This window comes from Strigops habroptila, chromosome 5, assembly GCF_004027225.2.
Source record: "Strigops habroptila isolate Jane chromosome 5, bStrHab1.2.pri, whole genome shotgun sequence".
Taxonomy (NCBI): domain Eukaryota; kingdom Metazoa; phylum Chordata; class Aves; order Psittaciformes; family Psittacidae; genus Strigops; species Strigops habroptila.
The window spans coordinates 60,042,606-60,055,118 of record NC_044281.2 but is presented as its reverse complement, the minus strand read 5'-3'; the positions used below and the strand labels follow the sequence as shown (position 1 = coordinate 60,055,118).

The 12,513-nt window shown below is 37.0% G+C and overlaps 1 protein-coding gene across 1 annotated transcript in view; it reads left to right on the top strand.

Moving 5' to 3' along the window:
* LY75 (lymphocyte antigen 75) overlaps positions 1–11,132 on the top strand; it is a 50,441-nt gene extending 39,309 nt beyond the window's left edge. Inside the window, exons 27-35 of the mRNA XM_030486115.1 lie at positions 948–1,109; positions 2,093–2,215; positions 2,633–2,827; positions 3,228–3,448; positions 4,552–4,726; positions 5,246–5,413; positions 6,635–6,757; positions 7,206–7,373; positions 8,383–11,132. Coding sequence (XP_030341975.1) covers positions 948–1,109; positions 2,093–2,215; positions 2,633–2,827; positions 3,228–3,448; positions 4,552–4,726; positions 5,246–5,413; positions 6,635–6,757; positions 7,206–7,373; positions 8,383–8,567 — 1,520 coding nt within the window. The 3' untranslated portion in view covers positions 8,568–11,132. The remainder of the gene's footprint in view (positions 1–947; positions 1,110–2,092; positions 2,216–2,632; positions 2,828–3,227; positions 3,449–4,551; positions 4,727–5,245; positions 5,414–6,634; positions 6,758–7,205; positions 7,374–8,382) is intronic.
* Positions 11,133–12,513: the final 1,381 nt, after the last annotated feature.

Genomic DNA, 12,513 nt, shown 5'->3' with positions numbered 1-12,513 from the left:
CCATTCATATTGCCAACTGTTTCTACCTTTCCACTATTTCTGTAAGATTGTTGCATACTCATCTCCCCCACTTGCATGTGGGAGAAGATTCAGCTACCTCTGTACTACTTACATCTTAATATTGGGACCTCCTGAAATCTCTTTAATCTATACAAGGAGGAGGAGGTGCATGACTACATGGAGAAGAAAGATAGCAGGTAGACATTGAATTGAAAGGTGTACATTAAAGTAATTTGCAGTTCAGGAAACTCTTTTAAATATATACCAATTATAGCAAGACAGGTAGGGAGGACATCTTTGGGGAGGAGGTACGTATGTAGCACAGCCCTTTCCTGAAAAGTAAAAAAGGTTGCAGATTTCTTCCCTATGAGACCATTATAATTTGTTTTGGCTTGTTGGTTTTGTTTTTTTTTCTGTGAGGGAAACAAAGTTAAGCCGTTATTGTACATATTAAGTCACAGTGAAGCATATACTTGGCATTATGGCATGCTTAACTATTTTGTGCTTGCAGTTTCAGTGACTGCAGGAAGAGTCCTTCTCACTTAAGTATTAGATAAAGCCATAGAACTAAGATGTGTTGACAGCTATGAAGTCGCTTATTTGTTGTGGTGATCTGTCTTCGTGCAAGAGGCAATCAGAGGTTTTAGTTATCGGCCCACACTTAGCACTTTCATGTAGGGATTTTATTCTTAAAACTACATAGCATAACAATTGTGAAAACTTGTAAGCATCTGTATCCTTTGATAATGCTTACTGCTGGTTTTGTTACTTTAAAAAAAAAAAAATCACCATCATGAAGAAACAGCAACAATCTATTACACATTTAGAGGATGGCACTTAATTGTCTTGCAAGTTTTTCAATGGTACCAGAAGGTAGTATGTGATGTGTCAGGCTATGTGTTGTCATTAATAAGTCATGTCCTGCATGCTGTCTTTGCTTTCCTTAGAGAAGATTGAAAAAGAACAAGCTACACAAGTTAAGTGCCCACATAAGATTAAAAATACACCCTGGATATCATTTAGAAACAATTGTTACACTTTCATGATAACAAAAAATAGATGGAGAGAAATGAAGTCTCAAGAAGCTCATCATTTATGCAAGAAAATGAGTAAGTACTTTGTCATATGACAGGTATTTATGGACATATCAGCTTGAGGGAGATGAGATCTGAGTCACTGTCTTAAAAGGACAGCAAAGTGAGTGTTGAGAAAAGTTGTGGCATTTGGAAATATGCATTAGTGTTCCACTGCCTAATTGTGTTTGCCCTTGCACTACTCTGATACAAAGTGCCAGAGCATGGGTAGGAGAATTTGAGAGAGGGAAATGGCTAGGAACTGTTGAATTCTGAGGTCTCTGAAAAACTGAAAGGTGTTTTGTTGTTTGCTTGGTTTTGTCCTTTTGTTGTGGGTGGTTTAGTGATTGGTTGTTGTTTTTTTTCTTTATAATAAATAGATTTTTAAATAGGTTGGGTAATTTTATCCCCTTGGCAACAGTTTGGCTTTACAATCACGTTTACTTCATGGGTTTTTTTCCTCTCTCTTGCTGTGTGGAACACTTCAGTGAACAAAGTAAATGAACTGAGAATAGTCCAGTTCAGGAAAGCACATGGGCTTTTCCTGTCCATCCTGAAGAAAGTGTAAACTTAGGAACAGCTTCCCTTTTCTATTAAACCATTGCTCATGGCACTTCAGACATGCATCTCTCCAGAAACTGTTTTAATTTTTCATTGATTGATTTCAGGTCAGTCATTTTCTTAATACTGTTTTTCTACTAGGCAGTTCAAGAAGATAATGAAAGATTACTGACATTTTTATGTTCGATGCAGAGAATTTTTACTACACATAACCTAAGTGACAGTAGGACCCACAAATATATCTGGAGCTGATGTCTTTCAGTTATCCACAAAACCAGGGGAAGCACTGTTGATAGTACATACCTTTTAAAAATTGTTTTCGCAATGTCCATTATTGTTATAAAGGCCTTTACATGTTCTTGACCTATCTTTAATAACCATTAACAGTGACAGAAAAAAAATAATTTGTAACTGAAAGGTGAATTTTTAAGAAAGTAATTTAAAAAATTTTTCGACAGACTTGGAAGCATTTGTTCTGAGTGTTCGAGATGAAGAAGAGAATAACTTTGTTACTGAGCAGCTTCGTTCATTCAGCGGTCTGGCTACGTGGGTCTGGCTGGGTGTGATTTATGATGATAGTGGTAAGATTTAAGGTTTTTTTTTTTTCTTAATAACTGGATTGGAGACAAAGTTTGCAGCACTGGGTGCATGTTTCTTGCATGTTTCATACAACTGAAGTCAAACTGAATGCAAACCTATAATAATGTTTTATATTTGTATTTATCTTTTAGAAGAAAATAACTTGACATGTTTTCTGTTTGAGTGATAATTAGATCCAGTATGTTCTGTTTAGTCTAAATTTGATTTCCCTGGAAAACAGAATGTAAAAGGGCCTGGATGAGTAATGCTAACATATTTAGCATTGTATATGGAACTGATTTACGGTAACTGCATTTTTTTCCAGAGTGAATATCTGTTAGTCATTAATATATTCAAAGTTAAATTATATTTGTACAAATAATGCCAGTGTTTTAGTAAATATGCAATGTTTTCCACAGATAAAGTTCTCAAGTGGTATGATGAAACTCATCTGACTTACAATAACTGGAGACTGGGAAGACCTAACATAAAGAAGAACAGTTTTTTTGCGGGTGTAAATCTTGATGGTTTTTGGGATATTTATAATTATTCTCAAAGCTGGCATGCTCATCACTATAATGTGTACAGTATTCTTGCCTGTAAAATTGAAAGTGGTAAGTAGCAGAGATTTATGTGTAGTAATGGAGTGTTGGATGAGGGTCATAATTTAAGCTCTAATTCTGTAGTACCCACTATAAGGCTTTGGTTTTGCTCCCAGTGAAACACATGGCACAGCTGTCATGGGTTTCTTGGGCTATATGGTCAGCCAGTGCATCACTGCTGTAATACTAATTGTAATAATAAATCAGGAGGAATTGTGTTTGCTGTACTCCTCCATCAACTGCTCACAGTGTTCAAAATAGCAAAAGATAACTTACTTCATGTAAGCGGCTTGTAGTGCACACTTTAGTGCTTGAGTTACATTGATATGGATGGATTTTAATGCTTCGTATATGTTCATGGTAACATGAATGAAGTACACAGAACTTCTTGTCTTTTTATTCTTTCGCATAGGACCCCAACAGCACAAACCACCATTGTCTGAGTCTATTCCACATGGAAACAGAACATACAGAATCCTTCAGAAAAAGTTAACATGGTATGAAGCATTGAGAGAATGCAAACAAAATGGGAGTGACTTAGCAAGCGTACACAGTGAATCACAGCAGTTATTTCTAGAAGATATTGTCAAGCAGGATGGCTATCCTCTGTGGCTTGGATTGTCAATTCATGATGTAAGTGTATACTGTTGGTGGCATCAATAACAGAGCTTGTAAGTAATGTTCTGCACAAGATATGAAATACTTTCTGATGTTTTTTTCCAGTTTCTTGGAATCTCTATTCAATGTAGTAAATTATCTACTTTTTCAGCCTTGTGTAACATAAAGTATATTAAATTTTAGTGTCAGTAGTCACACTAAGATATTTTTCCAAATCCTTGACATTTTAAAATAATCGAATGGTCCCACATCATTCCTTGCAGGACAAGAAAGTGCAATTTACAGCGCTACCTTTAGAGGCTCCAGATTTTACGGCCTTCTGTAGGATGAGATTCCATTTGCAAATACAGTAAGACAAGGCTGCATGGAGCCTGTTTAGTCCACGTCAGGACTGGGTCTCCAGGAACTGACTTTCTAGCAAATTATGCTTCCCTCCTCCCTAAAGGCATAGAAAGAGGCAGCTGCAGATCTTCCTTCTCCTTTGTCTACTTACCCTTGGAGCCAAAAGCCTGTCACCCTTACCCTGCTCCCCATACTAATTGCTAGACCTGGCAGGAATACCCCTCTGCAGAGGTGTGTGGTTTCTATGTGTGCCTTTGCTTCCTCTGCCTGTTCTTTGGTCTGAATGGGTCCCTCCACTTCTCACAAGTGACTCTTCACTGTCATGGGTTTCCAGCAGTGTATCTGCAGTAGGAGCTAACCATTCCCGAGCTGCCCAGCTGTGCTCACTGAGGCCATCTCGACAGTTTAGCAGTTTGCAACAGATCTAATAATGTTCACAGTGAGGAATGCAGGTTGCTTAAATGAAACAGCAGGATGAAATTAAGTAAAATGTTCCCCATATACTAAAACTAAACCTGTAATATGCCTTAATTTCTTACAAACATGCCATACTTTCTCAGTTCCCACAAACAGTCAGGATTTCTGTGTTAAGAATCCATTGGAAAATACAAACTGTGTTGTACATGTATTGAGTATGGATTTAGAAAATGAGGCCACCTGCACTTTATCACCCTACAAGGGATAAATATTGCTACATGACTTACTGATGACTGTCAGGATTTAAACCACAACCATATACTATGGTTTAAAAGTTATGGGTTTTTTTCTTTAACTAGGGAAGTAAAGCTAATTTTGAATGGTCAGATGGAAGCAACTTTGACTACTATCCTTGGGAATTAGAAAACTCAAATACTACTGAGAACTGTGTTTTGTTGAATACTAAAGGATTTTGGAACCGTACAAAATGTACAAATGTTGCTGAAGGTGCCATTTGCTATAGCCCTCCAAACAGTAAGTGTTACTTTTAATGTTTTGTGTAGTTGTCTTATCTATTCTATCTTTACATGTTGTATTTAGAACTAGAAATGTAGGCTGAAATACTACAAATTCCCTCTAAAGAGGAGTTGTCTACCAAGGATGATAAAATACTTTTTTAATACTTCAGGGAGATTAATTCTGTCCATTCCAGTGGTGAAAATCTAAAACAATCCTGGTCACTTTTTGATCACCTGTGATATGAATATCACGCTGTATCTATCATCTTTTCTGAATGAAAATCCTTACCAAACACATACAACAAACTTCAAACCCTCCTAAAAGGCAAGAAGAAGATGGTAAAGTGGTTCTCAAGATTTTGGGACTTGTCTCATGCTTGATTTTGAATAAATTAATTTATGATACATGAAGGAGGAATGCAAGTTAACTGAATCATGGTTGTTGGTAGGAGAAGTAATCATTAATACTTACTGTCCTTTTACTCCAAAGAGACTATCTGCAGCAGAAATAATATAATTTTCTTTGTTTTTGCAGAAAGACAATCACAGCCAAAGCCAGTGAGCAAAGCCCCAGGATGCCCGCAGCTTAGCGGCACCCTACAATGGATGCAGCATAAGTATCATTGTTACGCATTTGACATGGCATTCTACAATTTTTCAGTATATAATGTGGAAGATGCTAAGAAAGTCTGCCAGAAACTGAGTATGTTTAGACTCCTCCTTACATTAGAACTTGTAATTAGTCCACTATTCAAAAAGTGATAAAACCCACCAACCAAAAAACCTACGCTGGTTATACTTCAGCTTTTTATCTTCTTCAGTTTAGGAGAAGCAATAGCAAGCTTTATCTTTGAACATCTGATAAAGGTTCTTGATAAAATGCTGCGATGTGCTGACAGATTGTTTAGCACACAGATACCTGCAAGTAAAATGCAGATTGATAGAGGATTCAGAAATTTAAGGATTAAATGCTTTTATTTGCATACAATTAACTTTATTATAAAGTTAGTGCTGTTAGCACTGCTTTCTTATATCCTTGCAGTAGCTGCTTGCTAATAAGGAGCTTACTAACTTATCAAATGGTTCAAAGCATGTATTTTATAGATATTATTAAGGCACATAATATCACTAAAAACCTTAATTTTATGTCAAGTTAAAGGATTTTCGCTCTTCTTTGAGGAGCTGTGTAGGGAATTGTATTGCAGATGATGATGTTAAGCAGTCTCGTGCAGAATTTTTAATTAGCTTCTTAGCTTAGAAGCTAGTGACTGTCATAACTTCCTTTTATTGAATTATCTTATGATGTGTACCCTATGTAGGATGTAAAAGAAAAGGTGCAAGTAGTCCCAGTCCTGGATGCAGTTTTCTATTGAGTCCTACCTGGCCTGGTATTTGAAAGAGAAAGTGATCTTCCTCTAAATTAAGCTTCTGGCTTATATTCGTATATACTTGTAAAGAACGGGTACACTCTGAGCCTGTCTCTAGTATACCCTTTCCTCCCTCTTAATCCTTAATTGCTGTAACACTGTGTATAAAAACCTGAGGCACAATGAGGGGAGCAATTTAGAAATTGACTCGGCAAAATGATGAGCTTTAGTTCAACTGTATTTTTGAAAAGGGTTTATTACTTGGACAGGACTTCTAATTTGAGTGTGGCATATCGTTTGATATTTTCCATGTATGTAATCCACAGCTGCACTCCCATTTTATTTTCTATGACCTGCTTGAATATCCAGTCTCCTGAAGCCATCTGTATAAAATGCTGTATTTTAGGGAATGTGTCTTTATTCTGGAGGTTACTTTAGTTTACTTTTAGAAGCCCAGATCAGCAAATCTTTTCCTGTAGTAACTGTTCCCACAAAAAGCTCAATGTACAAGCACCATGAAAAATCTGTGAAGTTTCAATTTTTCCTCTTCCCTTTAGATCCTTCAGCAACTCTTCTGACTATAGTGGATGCTGAAGAAAACGCATTTGTGAGCACACACATAAAGGAAAATGATCTCATCACCAAGAACGTATGGCTTGGCCTAGCTCAAAGCTCTAAGGGTAAGAAGTAGCAACCATGTATGAGCATGAATGTTTCATGTGGTAAATAAAAATGCTAAGTCCTCCAATAAGAATACAGTTTTGTAGTGTTGATAGCCTACAGTAACATCTGCTGAGGTTCGAATCCTTCATTTAGCATTATAAAGCCTTCCTTGGACTTCATTATAGCTTAAATATCTTCCTGTTGCACACTTCAAGAGTGTGCAACATTTTCCTCAACACTGTCATTGATGCCTAATGGTTAAGCTGCAAATGCATCAAATACGAAAGGTCTGGAGAAGACGTGTGGCTAAAAGTGATGTGTTCATATTTATTGCTTTTAATATATGGGATAGTCAGCCCTGTTTCTTTTGGCAACGTAAAGAAATCAATAGATTGTGAATGACACTGTGTAGCATTAGACCATGTTTTAGTGATCTAAACTAAGCAAAATTTTTTTTCCCAACAGATCAGTCACTGAACTGGCTTGATGGCTCATCAGTTAATTATGTCAACTGGGAAAATAAAACTGCAGCAGTCAATGAAAAATGCAGTGTTATCCTGTCCACAACTGGCATGTGGTCCAAAGTTGACTGCAGTCGTAGTCAAAGCAGAGTGGTTTGTAAAGCTCCTTTAGGTATGGAAGCATTGATTTTAGCAGAGACTTAGTTTTGTAGTGAATATATTCAGGATTTTCTGGTGGGGAAAGTCTGTGTTGAAATAATGAAAGTGTAATTCACAAAGAACCTATATCAAGTACCTCTGCCTAAGCAAGAGCGTTCTGTTGCTGTTTTGCCATAAAATTGCATTTGGGGACAAATTGCCTAGGAATTTAATTGTCCTGGCTCCTGCTATCCACTCAAGAGGATAAGGGAGAGAACTGAAATTTCCACTCACAAGAGAGCATAGAGTAGTTGCAGTCACTTCTTACCACAGGATCTCTCTCACAGGTGAGTCAGTGTAGGTGGGAACAGAGAGACTTCCACTTTTAAGATGCTCAGTAAGCAGGTACTGCAGATTGTGTTTTCAGTCTTGAGGAGGCTTCTGAAAATGGTGCCCCACAGCTCCAGAAGAGGACTCGGGCCTCGTGTTACTTCCTCATACTCTGCTCTGTACAGGAAAGAAAGCAGTTACCTGAGCATTAAGCAAGTTCCTGAGAAGCAGTGGAATCTTTCTGATTTTGTGTATGTACTCACCGAAGTGGAAATGCAGGAATAGATTTAACTTCACGCTGCTGAGGAAGACCTCAAGACCCTTAGACTGAAGATATCTTCAGTCTAAGGGAAGCATAATTCCCTTCCACTCCAAGAGAGTCCAGGATCTCATTAGATTTCTGAAGTATACAAACCTTGGAATGAGTACAGCGCTTACTAGTAGGTTTTTTTGATCTCCAGAGGTCCCTTCCAACCTAAATATGATTAGGAATTTAACAACAGAATGATCAAAAATAAGCTAATAGATGCTGATTCATATGGGAACCTAACTTCCCATGGGATAATGTGAAGACTATTAATATGATGCAGTTTGCCTTAACTTCAACTAAATGCGTGCAGTATTGAGTGTAGTTACCTAAGCATCAACCCCATGACAAAATATTCTTACCAAAGCTCTTAAAGAATAACTATTTGTGTTTTGTTCTGTTACAGGTTCTAATCATACGGGGGTGGCTGTAGCATTTGCCCTGCTAATTATTTTAGTCTTCATTGTCGGATTAGTCTGGTATCTCTATAAAAAGAAGCGTCTTCACTGGAGTGCCTTCTCTTCAGTACGCTATCAAAGAGGGGTGAATGATGATGAAACTGATGATGTGTTCACAAAAGATAGCTATTGAGAAACTGTTCCTTCTAGGCAATTTTGCATGAACTTCACTGTGTGAAGCCGTAAGGAATGAGCTACTTGATGGTTCATTACTTCTTTTTGGAAAAGTAATAATGTTATTAATAGGGGGTAAATTTTGTTCTTTTATACAAGTGCAATTTTTATTCAAGTCCATGGTAATTACATTTGGCCTTAGCCATTTAGGTGCAAGGTTTCTAGAGTTGTATGATATTTTTTAATTTACAGTGTTCTCTCTCTTTACTGGAGAGAGTGGACTAATGCTAACAGTACTTCATGCAACATCACATTAATGAATGCACTTAAAATTGCTGCATGAAATCTGCAACTTTGTACAATTATCGATCAATAACTTCATGCCAAATGATGCACCATTTTGATATGCCATAAGGGTTTTGCTGCTAGCATTGGGTTACCCTGTAGAAGCAGCTTTTGTAATAAGCAGTTATAAATTTTGATATAACAGGGGAGAAGGAAGTTACCAGACAACAAAGTATTTGTTCCTGACCAACTAGAATTTAAATTTTCTTGTTAATAGTGGAGGAAGATCATACTGTGATTTCCCTACACACAAAAAAAAAAAATCATAGTGGTGAGAGAAGAATCTTCCTTAGAATGTACATTTTGTATAAAGAGTTATGAGGAATACCTTGTGCTAAAGGCATGCCATCTAGGACTTAATTAAATAAACATAGAGTATTTAAAACCTGAGACCATCAAGCTGGCAGATCACTACTCTTATCCCCTGTAGGTGGTAGTGGGCCTACCAAAAATACCCACTAAGGGCTTACTGCAAACACAAGCAGAACTCAAGGTACAATAAAAGTCTTAGCCCTGTAAAAACCAAAGGCATAAATGTTTTATCGTGTGATATAACTGCTCTTCAAGTAATTGGCTCAATTTCTTTTCACATCTCCTTTCACAAAGTTTTGAAAGCACAAATAGCAGAAATGTTTACAGTGAAAAATCAGTATCTAGACCTAAGTATTAATTAATTAAAGGTTAAAAAACCTGCACTTGGAGTAGTACTTAGAGGAGGACATACCACATTCTATCTTACATCTTGACCTACTCTGAAATTAGACTAGAGTGATTTTCTTGTAGGTCAAAACACAAAAGACCTGCTCCATTTTATGATCTACTGCACTATGACACCCAGGGACAGGAGTGTCACAGTGACAGTGTTCCTAGTTCTGTAATGAGATCCTCCTGACATTTACTTCCCCTAATACTTCCTTATTTATACTAGGATTAAATGCCTAACTTGATAGGTGAAATATGTCATCTGTCTAGGAAACATGATATATCTAGGGAAAGAGCCAGAAAGAATGTATGGTGAATAAACTTGTGTACATAAATGCTAAAAATACTTGAGTATTTTACATAAAATTTTAACTTTATTTTTGTATGTGATGTGTCACTGTGGCCTTTTCTATGCATTCCAAAGAAAGCTATGAAGGGAAAAAGGGAAGACAAAATTGCATATATTAATTACTCTAATGATTTGATCAGTGTTTTGAAAAAGTCTTCAGACTTTAAATGAATGAATCAAAAAACAGACACTTTTATGAAGGAGGATGTGTAAAAGGCCACATCCATTCCCCATGTAATGGTGGTATGATACAGGAAATAGGAATTAATTTGGTCTGATGTGCTGAGAAAAGTACTACTGATTTCTCTGAATCAATGGCACGAGGTCATGATGTTCCAACTGCCTTTCCTCCCCTGCAGTTTACTTACCTTGATAGCACTTTCCTTTGTTCCTGTTTGCACTATTTTGATAAGCAAGTGTTTATAATTTGTATTGAGAAATAGAGAACGTCTTGTAGATACCATGTTAGAGCCTGTCAGAACAGCAGCCTGAAGGGGCACAGAAAAGGAGCCAATGCTTGCGTTCGCTGATCAAAGTAGTAAGCACTTTTGTTGTTTATTTGGTACTTTCGGCACAATTGTGAACCTTTTCTTTCTTTCTTGATGTAACTTCTGGAAAAAGTAGCCATTATGCTAGTTACTGTGTAATGAAAATAACCCTCACCCCCCTTCTTAAACTTACCCTGGTATGAGAAGTGTTTGAAATATAACAAAGCCTGGTTCCTGCCATCTTCAGGTTGAGCTTATATGCTTAAGTATTTGCCAAATGACTTCTAACTTAATGGACTAAAGAAGTGTTGGTTATTGTCCTTTTCTAACACTAAGTGTGGAAAATTATTTACAGATTCTCATGTTTTCAGATTTACTAGTTTTATAGATGTTTATACTTCAAGCATTTTTAGGTGTGAATCTGAAATGGAAAATGGACATTAGTAAATTCTTAATTCTCCAACATACGCAAGTATATACTTTTTAGTAAAAAATGTGTATTTTATTCTTATAAATGATGTAAATATTTTTAAGGCCTCTTTCTCATGTTTGTTTCATCATACCCAAGTTGTCTAATAACTGGTGATTCTTGAGTAAGCACAACTCAGTGCAGGTGAATAACCCACTTTAAAGAATCTTTCTGTGTATTTCAAATAGCAGTATTTGTTACTGAAAGAATAAACTGAAATAAAGCACTAAACTGCTTACACTGGTTTTATTTCCATGGAAGCAGTTATCAATCAGAGCTAAAGGTACAGCTCATTAATCACTAGGTAAAAAAAGCATGTAGCACAGGGGCTGTGATCACAATGAAAGCAGATGAGTGTTACCATGGTTGGAAAGAAAAAACCAAACCAACCTACACAAAACTTTAGAGGTAATAAAAATCTTTGATGTATTTAAAAAGAATGCCAGTAAGTTTCTTTTTGCAGTAGAAAACATACTTTATCATGGAGTGTGGTTATATCTAGCTTTTATCAAGCTGCTTCTGGGCTTACACAGAAAGCAGCTTCTCTGCCTCGATTTTTAATCAAGGTGTGTAGTTCATTAGCACCTCATGGCCCAAATTAACTCCAAAGCAGTTTGTAAGGGCTTCCAACATAACTTATAAAACATGGGCAAAGTTAAACTACTTCCAGTGATGCAACATTTGCAACTAAAGCATGAGATTTATTAATTTGTGTCATCTGAACTCTGAATTCTGGACCTCCAAAATCTGTCATTGCAGATCAAGGGGCAGGGTTGTTTTTAGCTACAGTGGTGCCTTGCTGTGCTTTCTGGGAGAAACATCCTATTGTGCAAGACGACAAACAAGTCATCTGCTTCAAAAAATGATGATGATGATGATGAGTAGGGAAAGAGAAGCAGAGAAGTGCTCTTCCAAGGTCCCGGAGCAATGGAGTTGGTCTGTCTTCTGGGCTGTGGTAGCGCCAGACAAAAACTATTACAACTTCAGGTAAATGCACAAAGGTTTTCGCACACTTAAGCTCGACCTGTGATTCTGGTTCATTGGCCTCCCTCCCATAGGTACAGGCTCCTTCTGGAGCAAAGGAAGGGCTTGATTCCTCCTGAATTTTGCCCAGTTTCTGAAGACCCTGTGCCATGGAAAGGTTATTCTGCATCTGCCACTTGGCCAGCCAGCATTTTTATTTTAATACTGCTGGTGCATCAGTAACTTAATTGACATAGAAGTCAATGACAAGTACTTGTGCATGAGCACTGTTTGGGCCTGATGCACTTATATTTCTTACCATTTTTCCCTTAAACCAAATGCACCATCTGCTCATGGCTTGGGACATATGTTAGACATTTAAACATTTCTGAAAGGAGGAAATAAATTTCATGTCCCGTCAGTGATATTTTTTTGGTGTGGCTGCAAATAAACAAAGACCAAACATCACAATTTTTGTTGCTAAAAGTCAGAATTACAATTTGGACCCATTATGTATTGGCTGTTGTTGTGTTTTTATGAACCCAGGTTCATAAAAGTTAGTCAAACTCATTCTGTTGTTGAGAAGTACGTAAAGTCCTTATTGAGCAAATTAAGCAGACTTTGCACAGTTTTTAAGCAAGAACTATGA